General features: G+C 42.1%; 3 protein-coding genes across 9 annotated transcripts in view; 1 reads left to right on the top strand and 2 right to left on the bottom strand.

The window, feature by feature from the left end:
- The window catches only part of ELOVL1 (ELOVL fatty acid elongase 1), a 35718-nt gene extending 17267 nt beyond the window's left edge, over positions 1 to 18451 (bottom strand). The window contains exon 1 of one of the 2 annotated variants that reach the window (XM_075181702.1): positions 18377 to 18451. The gene's annotated coding sequence lies outside the window, so the exon portion shown is untranslated. Of the gene's footprint in view, positions 1 to 2818; positions 2943 to 18376 lie in introns of those variants that run through there. The other variant, XM_075181700.1, reaches the window with a different exon arrangement.
- On the bottom strand, positions 14996 to 22152 carry MED8 (mediator complex subunit 8). Its single transcript, XM_075181704.1, has 7 exons — positions 22046 to 22152; positions 18377 to 18495; positions 16334 to 16478; positions 16110 to 16250; positions 15940 to 16021; positions 15446 to 15694; positions 14996 to 15346 (listed from the first exon to the last, which is right to left on the bottom strand). The coding sequence occupies exons 1-7, from the start codon at positions 22049 to 22051 to the stop codon at positions 15282 to 15284; spliced, it is 807 nt and encodes a 268-aa protein (XP_075037805.1). The 5' UTR covers positions 22052 to 22152; the 3' UTR covers positions 14996 to 15281.
- Positions 22135 to 23856, top strand: part of SZT2 (SZT2 subunit of KICSTOR complex) — a 93708-nt gene continuing 91986 nt past the window's right edge. For all 6 annotated transcript variants that reach the window (XM_075181699.1, XM_075181696.1, XM_075181698.1 and 3 more), the window contains exon 1: positions 22135 to 22259. In XM_075181699.1, coding sequence (XP_075037800.1) covers positions 22236 to 22259 — 24 coding nt within the window. In that variant the 5' untranslated portion in view covers positions 22135 to 22235. The remainder of the gene's footprint in view (positions 22260 to 23856) is intronic.

Here is a 23856-nt window from a genome sequence, read left to right as displayed (position 1 = left end):
TTCTTGTCTGTTCTCTTTGCCGTCTTCGGCTTATGTATACTGGGTCATAAGATGTGTTGTTGTCTGTACCAATATTTTTTCTCATTTTTATTTACTTGTTTGATTGTTTATCTAAGCAGTGTGGATTGTTCAATATAACTGATCTGCTGTATGTACTCTGCAACCACTGCTATGTTTGTAATATGCTTTTCTAAAAAATTCAATAAAAACCTTTTGAGTTAAAAAAAATAAATAAAAATGATTCACAAATGAGAAACTGATTAGACATACAGTGGTTATGTATACAGAGAATTGCAAGGTGGCCAAATGTTCTCCTTTCATAGTCTGTTAAATAAACAGGCATGTAAAAGTCTGCTGTATTTATACATCCAAGTCAGTTACATGGGACAGACTTTCAAAGAAATATGGCAGACTGTATAGTGAGTAACTTCTGAAGTGTTTTGACCTTCCTAGAAAGAGTGTAAAGTGAACCTTCCTTTAGTACATATCAGTAATTGTTTTTGGCTGTTAATTAAAGCATGCGAGGAACACATGGCGCACTCCAGGCCCAGCGTCATCCAAAACACACACAAACATTTTTCAACAAAATTACAATGCTAACTATGCAACAGACAGACGACCTGTGACTGTAGCTGGTGTAATTAGAAGTCCCAGCATTGCCGAACAGTCTTTGGCTTACTGGCATGCCAAGACTTTGTAGCTTCACAGCAGCAGCAGTAGATCCACAGGTGGCCAACGTATACAGCCGTGATGGACAAAAGTGGCCCTCTGAGTGTTCTCCTGTGGCCCCCAGCTCCTTCCTGCTTTATTACATGTTATCATTGTTATAGAACGTAACACTTGTGTAACATGCCTGCGGATATATTACAGATAGGAGTCTCTTTCTTTAATTAAACGTATTATTATATCTTATTACTGAGCGTAAAGGTGATGTGCAGCTCTTTAGAAGCCACCCACGCGGCCCCTGAAGTGCATCAGATTGCTCATCACTGGTCTACACAATACAGCACCACGGCAAGAAAACCCTGGGCGGCCAAAATCTACAGCATGCAGCGCTAAATGGCTGCTGAATCCCTGGCGGCCTACAGTATACTGCGCCACAACATCTGCAGAGATATAGGGTGCTTAGTTCTTTGGCTGATAGATATATATTATATATTTATTAGAAGAGGATGAGATGACTGGAGTTACATAATGAACTCAGAGGATACACCGTGTCGGAGTTTGTTACAGATAAGCCTGTTTTCTCTTATATCTGGTATGTATACACACATATGGTGGAAGTGGTGTTATATTGATAATTCTAAAGGAGAACACACTATCTCTGGTATTTTCTACCGTATGCTTTGGAGCTTGTCAAGACTTGAATTTGTGAACTTGGGACCTTAACATAGATGTTCCTCACTCTTACATCTGATCCGCATATTAAACATCACCAATTGTTCTGGATTTAACTTTTTAAACTACTACAATATCAGGCGCTGTATTTTTTCTTCTTTGTGTGTAAGTAATATAAAATTGAGAGCCACATGTTGCTACGCCTGCTGTAGTGGAACAGGTACAGGATACATTATTATCTTTAATTGATTCCTTAAAATGATCCATCTTTGTTTCAACCGTCTCATCCAAAACTTCTGCAATCTGTTCCAATACCTGTATTATTAGCAAGTAAACGTGTGCAATGATCACAAACAGATATTTTTAAAGCATTAATATACAAGAGGAAGAGAGATATAACCACCTCTAGTGCAGGACAAGAACTTGTAAATTAGGCTTTGTAACCTCCACTGGAGGTGGGGATAAGCCTGTTGGGTCAGTGTAACTAAAACCAGTGACTTCCAGCTAAATCTAATTACTTACCCTGCACCCTTAACTTACAGAACCACAGAATAGGAAGGAAGTGTAATGTGAGTATTTCCCAGCATCTGACCTTGCCAGACCCACAACATTACTACATTAGTAACTGCCATGACCAAATTCTACTGAACAGCCAACAGGAACACAGGCGTGTACGTTACATCACAGACCATGAGACTGCACACAGGGCATCATGAAACCACACGCTGGTCACATGAGTCCTACCGACAATGCAATATTTTGACAGCTCTTCCATGACTTCTCAAGGAGTGTTGTCTCTTCTTACTAAATGATGCGTGTCATACAATATGAATAGTTCAGCATGATTATCTGAGCCACACACACCTATCCCCTCCCAAGAACCTCACACCCACAGTGCATTGCTGCCTTCAACTCTCACCTACTTAGAACTGACCCAAAAGGTGCAGCTACCTCTCATACAAAGGGTTTATGTCAACTCAGGCAGCCTCCCCTCTGAGGTTCCTAATCCCTCATTATGGGGCAGTGCAAGGTGCCAGAGGCCCCTCACACTGACTGAAGGAATGGATACATAATTGCTAACTGCTGGTAACTACAAACAGATCTCCTAAGTTATACATTTCTAAAAGATGTCCCATTGTTCTTTGTTGTCCTCCTCCCTCTGCTGGTTCTCTCCTACAGTCTGTGAATAAAACCAGTACCAGGACTTCTACATCTATTATTCCACGTTTAACACTGTGGCTGACAGTCCACAATCTGACAATCACGGATCTCCCAGTAACAAGTTATACTGAACATCCACAAAGTCTCATTTACTACAGAACCTCCCTCTGCCCATCCTTCCCAGGCTCAGGGCATGGTGTGAGAGTGGGGTGACCTCCCTCCATCCGGTGCCTGGCACACCATGGGCCCTGCCACCTCTCCACATGCCCACTAGTGGCAATGAGGCACCAGGGGTGAGATCTCCGCTCTGGTCACTTACCTGGTGTTGTGATATAGAATCCAGTCGCTCCAGAGCCTGACAGAGAGCGTGAAAGAGGGAGAGGAGAAAGGAAGGAGAGAGAGAGGGCGATCTGGGTAACCACACCCCTGGGTGACTCACTGCACTCTGCAAACATCAGACATCCGAGGGAGGGCTCAGTGCTGGGGCCTGAAGAACAGGCAGAGCGGCGGCCCAGGGAGGGGACACACCCTTCCTACACACCCTAGCAGTGGCAGCATGCTGGGACTTGTAGTGCCACAAGCCTGCCGTGTGTACAGAAGTTTAGAAAGTGATACAGAGTATCTCTAATGATCACTCACCGCTCCCTAGGTGCTCCTTAGCTGGAAAGTCAGCGCTCCGGGGAGACTGATGTGGATGGAATAATTGTGATGCTCTTTTTAGAAATAATGTTCTCCCCAGAGGCCGAGACGGGACTCGGGAGACGGGGAGATGCCAAATGTGCACTGGGAGAGTCTGTGGGGTTAACTTGTAACTAGTAAACGGATTGTCCATTAACCCCTCACCGACTCATCACCTGCAGCTGCGCTCCTCTCCTTAGTGGCATCAGTAAGACGTCTAAAAACTGCAGGACAGATAATTCATTATTTGTTTTACTCTGTGCAACAATTATAGAAATGCCCATTGCCTTATATTGACCGGTTTATGCGGCCTTTGGAGTGATGGAAATGTTGCAAAATGTATCACAAAAGTTCTGTTTTTACTAAATGTTCTAATCGGATATTAAGGCCTCGCACCCTCTGGCAGTTTAATGCAAGTAAAGACATGAGTGTAATGGCAAACATAAACGTGTTAATCTGTAGGCCAATAAGCGTTTAAATTGACATAAGATGCATCAAACGCAACGCACCTGAACACGAGTAAGAACGCAAGTGGGTCTGGTATCGTTGGAAACAATGGGTCATATTTAAGTGTTACATTAACACTTCTCACGTAAATAATAAAATTAAGCCGGTGGAGAAGAGAAGGGTCATTTATATAAATCTGTTTTGTCTCAGATTCATCTGCGTTTCTTAGCAATGTGCCTAAATGGTAGTGAAACTTGTCATGGTTAAACTATGTTTACATGGATGATTCACTATATGTGTGGTTGCATATTTAACTGCATTGTTTTGGTTTTTAAAAGTTGTGTATTTTGACAGGTTGCATGTGTGTATTTCACAGCTACTGGAGTCAAATGTAAAAACATATGTGTTTTATTTATTACTTATTTCCCCAGGAATACATGTAGTATCATGAGCTTGTAGCACAAGTACAAACCCTGACATAGCTTGTTGTTCTAATACTCACTGGGCACAACTTATTCTACATCATGTAGTCAGTGACTGTAGAAGTACCAAGTACAGAAAATAAAATGACTTTGCCTAGAATGCACATGACTAATTAACTAATGTGAGGTTTTCTCAAGAAAGGTAATAACTTGTCCTTATAGATCAGGTTTTCAGAATGTCCTTAACGCACAGATGAATTGGTTGGTAATTATCCTATATAGGGGTATATTTATTAAAAAGGGGATTTTTAACACAATCGCTTTCAATGCTGGCACAAAGATAAGGATTGAAAGATCGTGTGTATTTATTAAAAAACTTCAACAGGTACAGCAGTCACAAAAGACTGCGAAGACCCCTCTCCTATCTTCTCTATGGTCACAGTGCCCACCTCTGTGATAGTGACCAGAGGGGAGAGCAGTAAGATGCAGTGAGGGATCCAAAGATCCCTCTACACCAACACTTTCCCCATACAGCAGACCTGAAGAATTACACATATGGTAATGTACACCAGTCTGAGCTGTATGTGTAAATGGCTTTTCATTACTTCATAACTAGCGGTAAATAGCAGTTCCCATAGACATCTATGCTTTGTATTTAAAGAAAAAATGCAAAGTAGCAGATATCTATGATATCTGTTAATGTGCATGTAATTTAAATATGTGTCCGTCTCCCAAATAAAGGCCATTTGTGGGGAATTTAATATAAAAAAAAAGCTATAATAAACAGGCCCCTGATAAACATCCTGAATACCTGTTGGCTGTATCTTGGAAGAGGAAGATTAATACCCCTCAATTTATCTGAGTTTCACATATGAATTCTGTATTTTACTAAAAGATGAGCTCATTGAGCATACCATGATAATCATCATCATCATCACCATAATAATAATACTACTACTATATCCATGACCTGAGTAACCCAGATTTATAAGTGTGTAGAAGGGAAGAGTTATTTATTCTCTGTGTTTATACTGTTTTGTTGTGATAAATGAGAGAGGATGTTATCAATAGTGCAGCTTAGCCCTCATAAACAGGGACACATTCTTCAGTCTCAGAGTGACAAACCCCACACTCCTTGACACAAATACCTCTCTCTTCTGCCCCCCTCCTCTGTGTCAGTATAAGTGGGCTGCAGCGCTCACACCCTCCAAGTGTGTTAAAGGTCTAGTGCACAACATTCCTGGTATCCTAGGGGATGAGGCAGACAGCCAAGACCAGGGTTAAGGTGTGTAGTACATGAAGAGGGGGGAGGGAGGTTAAAGGTATGTGCCAATCTGCCATGGGTGGGGGAGAATGAGAGAGCAGTGTCTGTAAATGTGTGTGTGGACCAGGGGGGTAGGAATGTATGAGCAATGACAGTGGAGGGAGGGGAGAGCTGAGGGATCTACAGTCAGTCCTATTGTTCTGAGGACAGGGAAATGTAACACTGCTCTATTATATAGATGTAATGCCATATTCTGAGATCTAAAGAACAGTAACTAGTCTGTGTGCAATGGATACTGCACAGAATAGAGATGTTGCATAGCATTGGAACACTAAGGATATCAAGATGCACATGTAACACCAGGTACAGGCAGTAGTGCCGGCCCTCGTATGGTACTGACACCAGGATCACAAACCTGACAGTTACTGACACAGTGCATGCCCAAGTCTAATTATACCCAGGGCAGTACCCGCTTCCTGCTCCGTGGGGGAGATTCAATCATGTGCTGTATGTCTCCGGAAAGTCCATAGAGACCCATCACGCCAATGTTATGGCAGGAATCTCTGCTCATTTATCCTCCCACCCCATAGAGGTGCACAGAAAAATGAGCAGAGATTCCTACCGTAATGGTTGGCAAAGTGCGCAGCCGGATATCGGGGTGGTACCCACGTGTCACACCGACAGCAACTGAACTGTGAACAAATCACAGGGTGATAAAATGCATGATATTAGCTAACAAGCACAGGGAATTACGATCACACTAGCTGGAGGACTTGAACCAGACTGAGGAATACAGAAACTTCTTCGTTAAAGGACAGCTAAACTTATAGGGTCTGATCCCTTAAGGCAAGCAAAAAATACTTTAAATGAGGCCCATAGTAAATTCTTTATGAAAAGGCTTGTACACTATCTGTATCAGTGCAAATTATTATCCTATATAACAATAGCAGGGTTCATGACAGTTCCTGGCGGGTGTCATATAAACATGGTTCTCTATGACCGAGGTCTTATTTTAAATATCTTAGAGAATTCCAAGTTCTCCAAACCCTTGACATCTAATGAAGAACAAACAAGAGTGTACAAACCTTCTATGCACCATTTACTGGGGTCAACTATGGTTACTGGGGTACCACACAGCTCTCCTCTGAGAGTAGAGGGAATCTGAGAGCTGTACAGGGCATACTTGCCAACTCTCCCGGAATGTCCGGGAGACTCCCGGAAGAGCAGGCAAATATCCCGCAAATGGCCTCTTGCTGTCAAAATGACGCGATTCACGGTGAATTGCGCCATTTTGGCCCCACCCCCATAACGAAAACGGCATTTTGTCAACCACGCCCCCCTGCCTGGGAACTCCCGCAAAGACCTCTTAAAAGGTTGGCAAGTATGGTACAGGGTAAATATACTCCTTGCACCCCACACAAAGCTACATTTTTAGGTTTGGTTGAAGTTCTTTAACTCTAATTTAGGTTATGACATATATATTTGTGAATGTTATGTGTAGAAAGATCCTAATTAACACAACTTGTGTTGTAGGTTTAATGTTATTTACAGTGGCATTCTAACAGACATAAGGATGTGCTAAGATTTTGAGGCAGATCCCAGTACAGATAACATCTCCCACATTTACAGTTTGAGATAATTCCACAGGAAACAACAGGAGTTCAAGACTATAATTCTGGCCGCATAGTGTGATCAGCAGAACAGAAACATTGTTTTGGGGCACAAACATAAGCCCAGTTTGCGCAGTAATCTTTTGATCTGCAGATTTCCAGTTGGATGTCTTGAGCACCAAATTCCAGATCTGTCCGGGGGCCACCAACGTGTGTGGCCAACGTGGAAACCGCTCCCGGTGCTTGGGCGAGTGACAAGGGGAGAGTTGGTAAAAAGTATTTTTAACTTCTAGAGACTTAATTTCAGTTCACCATTTCCAACACCATTGCAAAAATGTTTTATTATTTTTATGATGGATACACCAAATATCCAGCCCCATGCGACACTAAACTTTGGGAGGTTAACCGAAATATAATTCTATCAGAAAAAACATTGTCAACTATATCGCACAGAGGTGTAAGTGTCTGATCTGTACATCTACCAGAACACTTGCAGCAAAGAGGAAGAGGGGCTCTTACTGGAAGATACACTTCATTTAATATATAAATAGCTGATGATGATGATTTAACCACTCCCTGCCCCCTCCCAGCAGCTCGCATGGTGATGTACAGCAATGCCAGGAAAGGTCAGTTTCCTGCTTACAACACTCTAGCAGTAAGAATTCTGCATACACCGTTCTCAAAGCTGAATCGGTTCCTGTTCCCTGGCTGGAACAGTGTAGTTTTCTACAGTTAGCCTTAAACTCATCCCATTAGTACTCCATTGGTCAGAATACTTTTAGAAATGGAAGCGCTGGTCCCTGACCTACCTACTTCACAGTGGCCAGGTTGACGCTGTGGACAGATCAGGGAGATAGTAAATCTTAAAGTAAAAGAAACATTGTTTAATTGCTTTTCCTATTAATTATTATTAATCTTTATTTATATGGTTCCACAAGGAATACGCAGCACCGTACAGAATACAAAAATACAATACAGACAGTATACAAGGGTACAACAGTACATAAAAACGAGTATAACCAAGACTTCAGTATCTCCAACCATAGAATGTTGTGGTGGTGGAGGACAAGAAGAAATGGAATGGAGACAGAAGGGAAGAGGGTCCTGCTCGTAGGGGATCAAGAGCAAGAGGAGACGGGGAAGTGGTAGGTGAGGAGAACAAGGATGGAGAAGGTTATGTGGATGGCTGGATGCCTTGAGGAACAGAAGGGTTTTAAGAGCCTGTTTGAAGGTGCTCAGATTAGGGGACAGACGGATGGTGCGAGGGAGATCATTCTAGTGGAGGAGGGCAGCACGAGAGAAATCTTAGTCTGTCTTCTATCCATGCAACTAAATTTTGGGGCACCTAGAGTACAGTGGGGTAAAAGGTGACATAATACAGAGAAGCTGAACTAAGTGAAGACAGAATCAATATGATACATGGAGTTTGGCTTCTGATAAGCAAGATCTTGTTTCTTCATAACAGAATCTATTTCTTCTTGCTTATATTAGAGCGGAGGCAACCAATTTAGAGTAACGTGGTGGCACAGTGGTTGGCATTGCTGTCTCCCAGCAATGGGGTCCCAGGTTCAATTCCAACCAGGACCCTGTCCGTTTGAAGTTTGTATGTTCTCCCTGTGTTTGCGTGGGTTTCCTACCACACTGTGTGTGTGTGTGTTAGGATATATATAGATTGCAAGCTCCACAGACGGATATGAATGCTGAAATATTCTCTGTAAAGTGCTGCATAATATGTAAGCACTACAGAAATGTTAATAATTATTATCATGATTTGATAATGCAGCCTATTAATTCATTAGCACACTAGTGACTCATACCTCAATAATATCATTAATTCAGAGTGAATTGATCGGCACAAAGAGCCTTATGCACCAGCTCCTAGTGACACGATGGCCATAAGGTGTCTCCTGCCTCAGTGTTGTCATCTAGTTAATTAACGAGCTGCCCATACGCACTAGATACACTTTAAGGCTTCTAGACCATACGTCAATGTCCCGAGATGACAAGTTCTCAGAGGACAATAAAATCCGCTCATAACTTTTACTACGAGAGTTAAGATTTTACCGGGTTTATAAATAAACTGGCAGAGGGAAGTGGTGAGACTTGGTGATCTGATCATGACGGAGCACATTATGACCAGCATTGCTCAGATAACCTTTGACTGTTTTCTTCTGAAGCAGATATCTGTCAGATCAGAAGGGGCACATGACTCACATATTGATCGGAGCTGTAAGGGCACCTTCCTGGGAACACTGGAATGACGTCTTCCTCCCAATATACTACGTGTATGTGAAAGGAAAGTCACATTACACAATTTAAAGGGATGGGTACATGAACATGACATGGTTTAATAAATATTCACAGCTTTACAATAGGCAACACAGTGGTTAGCATTGCTGCCTCACAGCGCTGGGGTCATGGGTTCGATTCTGCTCAGGGCCCTATCTGTGTGCTTTGTATGTTCTCCCTGTGTTTGCATGGTTCCTCCAGTCCAAAAAAATCATACAACTAGGTAAACTGGCTTCTGACCAGGAAACTACTGTGTGTGGTAGTGTATCCCCTCTCTTCACTATTACTTTGGTAGGCGGGTCTCTCCTTTTTGACTCCAAAATTCTCTGTTTTGCAGGACCCTCGCACTGAAATATGTAGCAGCCAATCACCTTCGGCGTTGCTCGGCTCTCTCTACAGAAGAGGTGGAGTCTGTGACGGATTTATATATTGACCAATCAAGGGATGGGGCTCCTTCCCCTCATATTAACGAATGCAAAGATTAAAGGGCTTGTCCACTTGTGAATAGGGGCGTACCTATACTTTTTTTTAAGGGGGGGAGCATCCTACTCTTTGATCAGACCTCTTGGCCGCCATGTAAAGGCATGGCCTTATCTGTGAGGAGTTTGTATGTTCTCCCCGTGTTTGCGTGGGTTTCCTCCGGGTGCTCCGGTTTCCTCCCACACTCCAAAAAAAACATACTGGTACGTTAATTGGCTGCTAACAAATTGGTGTGTGTGTTAGGGAAATTAGACTGTAAGCTCCAATGGGGCAGGGACTGATGTGAATGAGTTCTCTGTACAGCGCTGCGGAATCAGTGGTGCTATATAAATAAATGGTGATGCTGATGATGTAGTGTGCTGCTAGGGGGGGTGACTGCCCCTCCCCCCTTGATCTGCCACTGCTTATGAATAGTACTCTCTTACTATAAACTGCCCCATGTTGCAAATATAATGTGCTGCAGCCTGAACTACGTTATCACACAGGGCTTCTCCGTGTTTGCTTTTTGTTGTTGAATAAACAGTAAATCGCAATCTTTGAATACTTTCAGCGCTAGAGGGTTCTCTCAAGCAAAACCAAAAGAATAAAGGCGATATCAAAATACATAAATAAGTGCAAATTATATATTTAATTTGATGAAGTATTATCTGGAGTCTCCTCTTTATCCTCCCACATGAGAATCATAAAGACAAAAAGTAAAATCCGTTATGGGTTATTAGTCAATCAGAGCCATCAAATTTTTAGGACTAGATGATTGTTATTTATGTCCGGATATGTATTATGCAGCGTAATCCCACAAGCACACACAGACCCTCAGTCACACATATAGATCCCACAATCACATACAGAGCACCCCCCAGTACACCATTCAATCACACAAACAGCGAGTACGAAATGTAACCACTGCCAGCAGTGAAACAGCTGGGGAGACAGACAGGTTATATATGTATAGGTAACAGGGCTTTTCTATGTGGGGTGGGGAGGTTTAAAGAGCAGGGAACTCCCAGCCTCTCACATATTCCAGATTAAAGTAAACCTGCTAATCTACGACAGAGAGGAAGGCGATCTGAGGTTCACCAGGGCCCAGCAGAGTGTTGTCTGCTGTGTTCACCATTAGAGATTACTGATAGAGAGGCTGCATCAGGGAAACGAAGCTATGACATTCCTCGGCAGAAGTTCTGCATAATGTCCGGAAATTCTCTGGCTGTGAAACTGGCTCACTGATAATGGAAGGAAATAAAGCCTTCCAGAAAGGGTGGTGAATACACTGATCACGCTCCCGGTAGAAGAGGCACAGACACAAACAATTATTAACAAATAAAAAAGAAACAAAAAGAGGACTGCGGAAATGCATATATCATAATAGAAGTGTTATTGTTAGTATTGTAAAATATACTTTCTCTTGTAAATGTTCCCAAATAGGAAGAAATGATGAAATACATGATTATATATTAAAGGTGTTTCATAAAAGGCCAAACAGCCTCATTCAGAGGCCCTGGCAGCTTATTTGTAGGTTTTGTGTATTTCTATAGCAGGAGAGCTGCTCATGGTACCCAATGCCTACAACATCCCTTGTTCCAACACCTCCGCTTCTACTCAGATTACGGAGCTGACACCAGTCACCCGCTAACACAGTACAGTCACGTTTCAATGATTTACTTCTGTGGGAACAGGTGGGAAAATTAATTTACCAAACAGAATAAATCACCAGTGTGTGATTCAAGGGGGTTTCCACCTTCAAATTACTTTCATTTATTCGTTTGCACATACCCTCCTAGAAATTTTACTAAATCGGTGAATTTCATCTTTTACACGTCCTTGTTTTTCACCAAAGCCAATATATGATATAGGCGCTGATGATTAATATGTCCATTTCTCCATGTCATTTGGTACAAAACCAAATTGTTTTGTGGGTATAAACGTATCCCATCCACAGACCAGAGTTGTCTGTATGTGGGAAATCCATTTAAAGAGATCCTGAAAAGATGACATGTACGGATCTGCGGTAACAGATGAATACGTGCATCTTAAATAAAACGAAGGACAGACAGCAGGACCCTACTCCTTCCACTATATAACTCTCAGTCTGTGGCTTCCTGTTGCCTCCATTCCTCTCCACACATCATGTCACTGCCCCTGTCACATGCAGCCCTGTCCTCACTAACACATCACTCATCTCCTGATATACTCTGTGCTGCTGGAGACCCTGCTCCTTCCACTATATAACTCTGTCTGTGGCTTCCTGCTGCCTCCATTCCCCTTCCCACATCATGTCACTGCCCCTGTCACATGCAGTCCTGTCCTCACTAACACATCACTCATCTCCTGATATACTCTGTGCTGCTGGATGACCCTGCTCCTTCCACTATATAACTCTCAGTCTGTGGCTTCCTGCTGCCTCCATTCCCCTTCTCACATCATGTCACTGCCCCTGTCACATGCAGTCCTGTCCTCACTAACACATCACTCATCTCCTGATATACTCTGTGCTGCTGGGGACCCTGCTCCTTCCACTATATAACTATCAGCCTGTGGTTTCCTGCTGCCTCAACTCCCCTCCTCACATTCGGTCAACGCTGCTGTCCTCACTAAGAATCACTCATCTCCTGATATACTTTGCGCTGCTGTGAACATTCATATGATCCAATTAGCTAATATAAATGATACAGATGGATGAGCAGAACATGAAAACTGAATACAATAAGTTCAGACTATACTGCCTAGTTCAGCCAAGAAGCAGACACACTAAGGAGGGGCGATTAATCAAAACAATAGATAGATCTTGTATAGAGGCTCTGCCTCTGTACAACAACTTGATTTGTGACACAGAAAAAAATTTGGCACCCTACAGAAAAGAAAGTAGCTCAATCAATTTATAAGTTCACAGCAGATGCTTGAAAGGGTGGGATTATCCAGAAAGTAAGAAATATAGCAAAAAATCTTCCGCTGTGAGCCAGAAAACAGATGCTTTTCTACGTGTACATAAAAATGCAGAATTCTGTTACAGACATTTGATAGGTTACCCGCCACTTATGCTAATTGGGTGGTCTTAACTCGATTGAGAGCTAACTTACCAAGTGGTATCTCAAAAGCCTTAAAATGGCAATAGAGGTGCAGCACTCCCCATCAGCTACTAGAATACGCCTCTCAAACAACAATACAGGAATCAGCAACTTCCATTCCAAAATTGTTGTTTGAGAGGCATGTTCTGGTATCAGTAGCTGATGGGGAGCGCTGGTCCTCTATTGCCATTTGGTTTTTGGTACCTTGTCTGAACATCCAGATGATTTGTAGAATACAGAGGAGAAAGACAGATTGCAGAAAGAGATTTGCTCAGAACACTATTAGGGAGCGATAGCCAGGCATTTGTGACAATGTAAGGTTATTTTTGGTTAAATTATATTATCATAAAGTGTTTGAGACCAGCAAAGTTGATGTTACACCTAGAAGAGTTTTTGGGTCATGTAAGATGGTTCTAGTCCCAGATCATCTGCAGCATCAATAAGTAAAAGCTTTTTCTCCCCAAAAACAGAATTGGGAATTTCTAATATTTGACGCTATTTACCAATATCTGCTAATGCTCACTTCATTTTTATATATATGCTACAAATAATGTAAGAGACGGGACACACCTGGATTGCATGAACGGAGCCGTTCTTCTTAAACTGTCTAATGATAAATGTAAGGACTGTATTTATGGCCAAAACGAGCAGAAAAATTGCTAGAGCTTGAAAGTTATTTCACACGGTTTAAAAATCTCAGCTTGAATGGTGACTTATAAAACGAGTGATTTGAAGTTTCCTTGGATAATGGTTCTAACATTGGTTTATTGTTTACAACTGTGCATGATTTTCTCACAATGCTGTTTAGTGCTACAGAAATCACTAATGCAACGACCGGACACAACTCCCCCCCCCCCCCCCCCATTGATTTGTATGGAATAATGTTACGCTAATAAAATTGCAAGTGTGGCACTGCCCTATGGGTCATTACTTTTTGCTATCTGCTTTATCAAGTGTTATCTTCTGAACTCAGAACATTCTTCTGCTTATTGTCACATTTGTTGCAACGAAGAGATAATGTCCCCTCCCGTTTCCCAATCATATCTCTGTATCTGCCCCTTAGTGGTAATCATTGATTTCCCCCCCCCTTCTGTTCTCTACTTATACAGCTACTCTTGGAAACCTAGTAAGTTTTGATTTTTATTATCATTCCTGCACTGACAATATACAACACTCTACTCCTCCTCTGCGCACTCTACTGACTAACACCACTGGCTGTCTCTTCAGTCTCTTTCCTGTACCCGAAATCTTACCTAACAGACTTTACGTGCTCCAGTGGTGTCCAAAATATTAGACTGACATATGGAAGTTTGGGCTTAGTGGATGTTAAATTGATTGAGCAACTTTCCTTTCCATTTTGTTGGTCTGAGAGGCATGCTCTGGCATTAGCAGCTGATGGGGAGTGCTGGTCCCCTATTGCCATTTGGAGGTACTTGGGGTTCCTCTTAGAAAGTTAGCACTCAATTTAAAAACACATATGTATGTCCCAAAAATAGGAATTCTCACTAATTAGTTAGGACCACCCTATTAGAAGTGCATTTGCAAATGGGTGCAACCCAAAAATTCTGCATTTTTATGTACAAGTACAAATCTCAGCTTTGTTACGGGTTAAGAGCAGTGTGCTGGGGGATTTTTCTCTGTATTTGCTCCGTTCAGGATAACCCCACCCTTTCGAGCACCTGCTGTTAACCTATAAATTAATTGAGCAACTTTCCTTTCTGTTTTGTATGTCAAATATACAAAAGTATATAATTACATTTCATGATATTGGTATGGGTCATACATACGATAACATACTGCATAGGTGAGGGGGCTATATAAAATTTCAATTCCCAACCATAGCCTTATCTGTGAGGAGTTTGTATGTTCTCCCCGTGTTTGCGTGGGTTTCCTCCGGGTGTTCCGGTTTCCTCCCACACTCCAAACACATACTGGTAGGTTAATTGGCTGCTAACAAAAATTGACCCTAGTCTGTGTTGTCTGTCTGTCTGTATGTTAGGGAATTTAGACTGTAAGCTCCAATGGGGCAGGGACTGGAGTGAGTTCTCTGTACAGCGCTGCGGAATTAGTGGCGCTATATAAATAAATGATGATGATGATAATATAGTAATAACCTTCTGAGGATTTTCCAACTTAAAAGGTAGAGGATTACAACAAGTTAAGCAGTTATTATAGCTATTATTTAGGACAATAAATATTGTTCTACTTTTTTTTTTTAAATAACTTGCTAAATAGCTTTCCTAATTCACATTTTAAAGCAATTTATTTGCATTTAAACAATTTAGACACGTGGAAAAGAAAAGTCTTTATATAGTGAAAGGTCACAGAGCAGAACACAATAGCTGTAGATGTCGGCAGTGTATTGTTCTTCAAACAGAGATTATTGATGCCTATAAGGATCACAAGAACTCTGAAAGCAGCACAGGGTAAATGCTCCGTTGCACGCCCTCCTTGCATTGCCCTGAGTGGACATGTAAATATGCAAATGGGTAACACAGTCTGACAGCCTTTGTACAAGTGGCAGGAGGGTTCATCGCTGATATGGGTGCATAGAGGCAGATTTTATGTTGGTTTTAATATTGCTGGGCATCTTACCTGTGGGGAGATATAACAGAAGGTTAGTTTAAGCAGACAAAAAAACAAAAAAAACAAAAACAAATGATGTCGACATGTTGGCTACAATCTGCCTTGTACCTGGCTGTCCAGCCTGTGCCATCTGTGCCCCAGGCATGTGCTGCTGCTGCTGGTTCTGGGGTAGGGACATGGGCCCCTGCTGCATACCAGTGGCCCCCTGTAACATCCCACCAGCCCCAGCCTGTCCTGGGCCCATGGGACCTCCAGGTCCTGGAGGGCGACGGTTCGAGAGTCCTTTCCCAAATGCTACGGCAGCCACAAGGGCATTCGTGTCTGCAGGGTTATACGTCTGCTTGTTCTGCCGCAAACCTGCAACAAGGAAACACAGCAGAAGCAAAGGTTACATTTCAGCATAAATCCGATGCATGCTCCTAGCAAACAATCAGAGTACAACCTGGATCTCTAACTCTGTTATTGTACAGTAAAGCTTTTAGCACTAGTTATTGATAGATAGATATATTTAAAAACAAAACAACACAATTAAAGTGGAGACCACAAGCCTGGCTCTCATTATAACGGACAGGGCACAAGAAGTACATTATAACAGCACTCACTTGCAACGTCAGAGTCCCTGTCCTCCTTGATGAGCTTCTCCAGCAGGTTGGAGCACATCTTATTCATACTCTGCACTTGTTTCTGGGGAAAGGGAACATCCACTGAGTACATGTAATGGAAAATGAGGGGCTACTAATAGAGTACAGGGGGTGTAGAACATTATCTCTACCTGGGCCGCCTCAGGAGTGATGCGAGCCGCCTCTGTACTTAGCTGCTTCTCCTGTTCTTCCACTTCAGGGTCAGGCTTGGTCCTCAAGTGATCAGGTACGACTTCATGACTGAAGACGGGAACCCTTCCCTCCGTCAGGCGCTGCACAGGTTGAAGGGAGTTATAGTGAAGGCTTTTATAAAGATCCAGGACCACCCTAAAGGGACGGTGTGTCACACACTTACCATTATCTCTTCATCTCGATCAGGTGTCAGGAGAAGGGGGATGATTACTTGATTTTTCAACAGTGGGGTCTTCTCATTTTTTAGCACTTTATTTAGAGTGTTCAGCTGTCCAGAGAGGAGAGCAAAGTTGTCCAGTACAGATGGCCTAGGGAGAGATATCAGTGAGATGGACACCGTGGAAGGTCTGAGAGGTGGAATCTGGAAGATTAAGGTTACGGAAGCCTGGAGAAGAGATGTCTTTATCATGGACCAGAGATTATGAAAGGTCTGAGAAGAGATATCTATGAGATGGACACAACTGAAGGACTGAGAGGTGGAATCTGGAAGATTAAGGTTATGAAAGCCTGGAAAATGTCTAACATGGACAAAAGTAAGTCCCCTCAAGAAGAAAGGTCAAGTGAGATGGACATTATGAAGAATAGATATTTCTAAAGATAAAGTGATATCTGCAAGATGGTCACTATGGAAGCTCCATAAAAGAAACATCTGCAATATAGACAATATGGAAGCTATGTGAACAGATATCTGTGAATAATGGAAAGGCCACAAAGAGACATTTCTGAAAAACATGATGAAAGAAGAAAACAAAATCTGTGAGATGGACAATTTCAGAGATCTGACAAAAATAGGTCTACGATATGGACACTATTAAAGGTGCAACAAGATATGTTGTGAGCTGATCTTATGGTAGAGCTGAGAAGAAATCTCTCTGAAAACGAAAAAGATAACATTAATCGGAGCATCTACGAGATGGATCGTGTGAAAAAGCAGTAAGAGAAATCTGCAGGATGGACACAATGGAAGCTGTGATTATACATCTGTGATATGAAAATGCTGGAGTCTTTGCCATATTGCTCTATCTTTTCTTCTGTACATTGTTTTATTATTTATAAAGGTTAATTGCGAACACAAGTAAACAGGAACTTGGACACCAGGGTTTCTGAGAATGCATTTATGAGACAGACTGCAGGACAGGAAACACACTCAAGAGATACATTCGTCTTAATTGCCATTATTAGTAGATTTTTACGGTCACCATTAGCCCGAGTGCGATTGTAACTTTAATACATGTGATCATCTCGAATAGATATAGATTGTAGTGCTTAATCAAGGCAGCTTTTCCACAAGTAAAATATAGCAAAATGTTATGCAAATATGGACACTAACACTGCATGAGATTCAAGAGTCGTCTCACTTTAAATTACAAAAGTATTACTGTAGGTTGCAGTGTAAAGTCACAATAAATTAACACTTTATAAAATAAATGTTTAATAAAGTATTTGAAATATCTCAAAACAAAAAGCATTTAAAATGTTTTATAGATCTCTTATTGCAGAGTAAAATAATTTGTTGCGTTCTGTACAAGTGAAGCAAATGTTCTGATCTTTTCCTCCATAGATTGTAAGCTTATGAGCAGCGGCCTTCTCACCTCTTTGTCCGTTTTACCCAGTTTGTTTATTAGTTTACTATGTTTGTCCCCAATTGTAAAGCGCTACGGAATATGTTGGCGCTATATAAATAAATGATGATGGCCACCATAAACGATGATTTTAAAGGTCTATGGTTACTATTCCAGTTTACCTCTGTCAATTAAGTATTGTAGGTTCTTGAATTCTTGCTCGTAATTTGAAATATGCAAAGAAATTCCTCATTCGCAGAATGACTCATTCCCACGATTCTTAGCGCTCATACACATAGGTGTTAAAAATAGACACATCGCTTTAACAGGATGAAAGAAACATTAACAAAGATGCCTCCAAGCCACCCTGCAACATAGTATACTAGAGCTTGATTAGATTTTATGCTCATGCAAGTTTGAAATCGACATGAAGCCAATGCTTGTTGGAAAGCGTGTGTACAGGTCAATTCACGCACATCAATTTTGGTCTATCAGACTCAAAGGGGCTAATAGGCTTTAAGAATGCTTAAAATGAATGCCTGTTTGCATGAGGGTGAAGGTTTATAGATACAGTGTATGAAATATCACAGAGAATGGAGTTATGGAAGACGGTAGGGTGTGAAGTGGAAAGTATTATTGCTCACCAGGTCAGGCGTTCATACTCATTTTCCAGTTTATAAATGAATCCGGCAAGCGAGTTCTTTATGTCGGATATTTGAACAATAAGGGTCTCCAGGCTGGTTTCCAGCTGCTTCTCTTCTCGCTGCAGAGAAAAGGACACAGGGGACAATGAATAGAAACCAAAACTATAATCATTCTTTAAATAAATGATACTAATAAACAGGAGAGCATTTGAAGACAAAAAGCCCATAAACACTAATCTGTATCCTACACATCACTGCCCACCAAGGTATAGGATAGTTATCATATCATCATCATCATTTATTTTTATAGCGCCAGCAAATTCCGTAGCGCTTTACAATTGGGAACAAACATTAATAATACAATACTGGGTAATACATACAGACAGACAGAGAGGTAAGAGAACCCTGCTCGAAAGCTCACAATCTATAGGGCAATGGGAGTTAGAAACACAAGGGCATGTGCTACATCATATTACACAATGGACCAGCCAGGCTGCAAAGGTAAAAGTACTGAGTGGGCTGCGTGTGTTGCAATGTTGGTCAGAGGGTTGTTGTCTTGCGTTAGCAGTGTAGAGGATGGCAATAGGGTAATCTAGGGAAATTAAGATGATGGTTGAGGTATATCATAACCTTGTCTGAAGAGGTGGGTTTTCAGTGAACGCTTGAAGGTTTGAAGACTAGAGGAAAGTCTTACTGTGCGAGGGAGGGAATTCCACAAAGTAGGTGCAGCCCGGAAAAAATCCTGTAACCGAGAATGGGAGGATGTGATGAGAGTGGAGGAGAGACGTAGATCTTGTGCAGAACGGAGGTGTCGAGTAGGGAGATATTTCGAGACAAGTGAGGAAATGTATGTCGGTGCAATTTTGTTGACAGCCTTGTATGTTAGTAGAAGAATTTTATTTTGGATTCGTTGAAATACAGGCAGCCAATGTAGAGACTGACAGAGTGGCTCAGCAGAGGAATAACGGTTTGTAAGGAAAATCAGTCTAGCCGCTGCGTGCAAAATAGATTGTAGGGGTTCAAGTCTGACTTTGGGAACACCAGTAAGGAGGGAATTGCAATAGTCGATGCGGGAGATGATGAGCGCATGAATTAATGTTTTTGCGGTGTCTTGTGTCAGATATGTGCATATTCTGGAAATGTTCTTTAGGTGTATGTAACATGATTTAGATATAGAGTTGATGTGGGGAATAAACGACAATTGTGAATCAAGGATTACACCTAGGCAACGAGCTTGCGGGGTGGGATTTATGGTCATGTTATCAACAGAAATAGAAATGTCAGGCAGGAAGCTTCTGTTCTTGGGTGGGAATATTAATTCAGTTTTTGAAAGATTGAGTTTGAGTTGGCAAGAAGACATCCAAGATGAAATGGCAGAAAGACAGTCAGTAACGCGAGACAACACAGATGGTGAAAGATCAGGAGAGGATAGATAAATTTGTGTATCATCCGCATAGAGATGTTCTCTTACTGGCTGCTTTATCTATTTCTGACTTCTCTGGAACGGTTTCAGTTACTATGTACACTGTCATTCTCTCCTATATATTATACTGTAGTATATAGTGTCTCTTCTTGTAACATAACATGCCCTTTATCAGTCACTGTATACATAATTCATAAGTTACTAAATGAAAACATTTGTATCAAAATAAAACCCAATAACGACATATTAATATAGTGTACTCTAAAACACTTAAGGATACCAACAGGGAAGGAGAACGACCATCAGCTCCGGCTTCCTTTCTTCTCAGCTGTGGAATTAATAAAGCGAGTGCTGATCGTGACCAACGCGTTTCGTCAGGCCTGATTTCGTCAGGAAGTATGGCAGCCAGCGCTCAGTCTTTAAATAGTCCCTGATCGCTATCCTCCCAATCAAAATAAGTGTGTAAATGTCAATCAGGGATTAATGGACACACACCTTGGAACCTGAATGTTTTGTCAGTGGGAGACAAACCAATCTGCTTTTGAGATGTTCCCGACTGGCCTCGAAAAAGCCAATATCTATTTGGGCTAATCACGTACATTAATCCCTGATTGGCTGACATTTACCCACCAACTCACATTGATTGGGAGGATAATGATCAAGGACTTTTTAAAGATTGAGCACTGGGTGCCAGACCATTCACCTGGTGAATTCCTGTGTGATGAAACGCGTTAGTTTGTTGTTAGATACTAACACTTCATTCATTCATTCCAAAGCTGAGAACAGAGGAAGCAGGACTTGACGATTAATTTCAATCCATGGTGGTAACCTGAATTATTTTAAAGTGAACTGCATTATAATGCCATTATTGGATTTTAGTCTGGTACAGATGTTTTCATTTATGTTGCGATTTGTGAATGAAAACCTTATTGCACTATGTAGCACCCTTTTTTCTTTTTCATCATAGATCTCTTACCTGAAGGAAGAACGAGTTTATCATGATTAAAACCACTGACAAGTAAAGTGAATAACATGAACTTGTTACAATGGCACCTGTCAAGAGGTGGGATATATTAGGCAGCAAGTGAACAGTCAGTTCTTGAAGCTGATGTGTTGGAAGCAGGAACAATGGCAAGCATAAAGATCTGAGTAACTATGATAAGGGCCAAATTGTGATGGCTAGATGACTGAGTCAGAGCATCTCCAAAGTGGCAGGTCTTGTGGGGTGTTCCCAATACACAATGCATCGCAACTTGCGGCATATGGGGCTGGGAAGCCGCATGCCGGTCACAGTGCCCATGCTCACCGCCGGTAGCACCTACAATGGGCATGAGAGCACCAGAACTGGACCATGAGGCAAAGAAAGAACATGGCCTGGTCTGCTGAATCATGTTTTCTTTTACATCATGTGGACGGACGGGTGCGTCATTTACCTGGGGAAAAGACCAGGATGCACTATGGGAAAAGGGCAAGCAGGAGGAGGCTGTGTGATGCTCTGGGCAATGTTCTGCTGGGAAACCTTGGGTCCTGACATTCATGTGGATGTTACTTTGACACGTACCAGCTGCCTAAACATTGCAGACAAAGTACAAACATTCATGACAACTGTATTCCATGATGGCAGTGGCCTCGTTCAGCATGATAATGTGCCCTGCCACAAGTCCGAGCCATGGAGGTCCTACCTCATAATTTTAAGAAATTAAAGGATCTGCTGCTAACCTCTTGGTGCCAGATACCACAGGACACCTTCAGAGGTCTTGTGGAGGCCATGCCTCAACGGGTCAGAGATGTTTTGGCAGCACAAAGGGACCTACACAATTGTAGGCAGGTGGTATTAATTTTGTTAGGCTGATTGGTGTATGTAAGGACATGTTATATTACAGGGAGAGGGCTATAAATTCTATAGAATGAAAAGATGTGTGTGTGTGTGTGTGTGTGTGTATATATATATATATATATATATATATATATATATATATATATATATATATATATATATATATATATATATACACACACACACACACACACACATACATACACACAAGTTATATTACAGGGAGGGTGTACTATATACAGTAATACAGCATACCCTATAGAATTACAGAAATATATATATATGACAATATATACAGGTTATATTACAGGGAGGGGGCACAGAACACAGTATTATTATTATTATAATAACCCGCTATAGAAGGGGACACTCTATAGATATAACACATAATAGGATATAATCACCAGACCTGCATCCTCGCACCGCAGCTTCCGCCGGTCACTATGGAGACGGAGCACTTCCGGTGTACGGATAATTATATCCAGGTTATATGGACGACTTCCGGGTTGGAGGGGAGGGATTACTGTGTGTCACTAAGGAAGAGCAATCCCCCCCCACCGGAGATAAAGGAAAGGGGGGTGGGGGGAAGTCCTGGGGACATGGCGGAGAAAGCTGACACGGAGGTACCCCAGACACCCCCACACCCCTATATACACACAGCTACCCCAGTGACACCCCCTCACCTATATGTATTCACCTACCCCAGACACCCCCTCCCCTATATACACCCCCTCCCCTATATGTATTCACCTACCCCAGACACCCCCTCCCCTATATACACACAGTTATCACAGTAACACCCCCTCCACTATATACACAGAGCTACCCCAGTGACACCCCCTCCCCTATATACACAGTTATCACAGTGACACCCCCTCCCCTATATACACAGTTATCACAGGGACACCCCCTCCCCTATATACAAACAGCTACCGCAGTGTCACCCCCTCTCCTATATGTACTCACCTACCCCAGACACCCCCTCCGTTATATGTATTCACCTACCCCAGACACCCCCTCCCTTATATTTATTCACCTACCCCAGACACCCCCTCCCTGTATACACATAGCTATCTCAGTGACACCCCCTCCTCTATATACACACAGTTATCACAGTGACACCCCCTCCCCTATATACACAGAGCTACCCCAGGGACACCCCCTCCCCTATATACACAGAGTTACCCCAGTGTCACCCCCTCCCCTATATACACACAGTTATCACAGTGACACCACCTCCCCTATATACACACAGTTATCACAGTGACACCCCCTCCCCTATATACACACAGTTATCACAGTGACACCCCCTCCCCTATATACACACAGTTATCACAGTGACACCCCCTCCCCTATATACACACAGTTACCCAGTGTCACCCCCCTCCCCAATATCCACTCGCCTACCCCAGATTCACCCCTTCCCTATATGCACACACCTACCCCAGTGACAGCCCCTCCCCGATATAAACACATCTACAACAGACACCCCCTCTCCTATATAAACACACATAACCCAATGACATTCCTTCCCCTATATAAACATACCTACCCCAGACACCCCCTCTCCTATATACACACACCTAGCCCAGTGACCACCTACCCACCATCTTCCCATATACATCTACCCCAGACACGCCCTCCCCTATATACACACACCTCCCTCCGTGTCACCCCTTCTTTATATACATACACACACATGTCGGTGATAAAACACATCCACAATAACATCCCACTTTGTAAACACACTTTCCCCAGGGATTTCCACTTTTTATATACACAGATTTATCCGCTACAAACCTCTTTATATACCCATGCACCCTCTCTTTTACATATCTCTATCATGTCCTATACTTATAAATACCTATGTGTAAATACACACTACCATACACCTCATATCTTCCATATTTAAGTTATTCTACAACATATGTTTGTCACCAAAGGGTGTATTTATTAAAGCTGACCTGTCGTCATTATGTAAAATCACATCAGTGTCTGTTAACCATCAAATTCTACTTTGTATAATGACTGTTTTTAAAACTGGAAGCAACTTTTGTTGTCACAACTTTGTAGTTCCCCTTCGTAAAGCTACATTTGAGTTTGCAAATTAGAGGAAGGAGATAAAAAGTCAAATATTTAAAGTTGCCCTATACTCTGTAGCAATCAGAGGAGGATCCCTTCTCTACCTTTCAGCCACTGCTGAAACCACCACCTTGTTGG

Source organism: Mixophyes fleayi, chromosome 8 (genome assembly GCF_038048845.1).
Source record: "Mixophyes fleayi isolate aMixFle1 chromosome 8, aMixFle1.hap1, whole genome shotgun sequence".
NCBI classification, from domain to species: domain Eukaryota; kingdom Metazoa; phylum Chordata; class Amphibia; order Anura; family Limnodynastidae; genus Mixophyes; species Mixophyes fleayi.
The sequence above is the reverse complement of the archived record's forward strand: the minus strand, read 5'-3'. Positions and strand labels throughout refer to the sequence as shown.

Bases quoted from the DNA above. Each gene is read 5' to 3' on its own strand.
- MED8 (XM_075181704.1), bottom strand. The intron at 15,695-15,939 runs GTGAGTGCTGTT...TCCTTGTTGCAG, and splicing joins CAGGGACTCTGACGTTGCAA to GTTTGCGGCAGAACAAGCAG. The intron at 15,347-15,445 runs GTACAAGGCAGA...ATCTCCCCACAG, and splicing joins GGCACAGGCTGGACAGCCAG to GTAAGATGCCCAGCAATATT.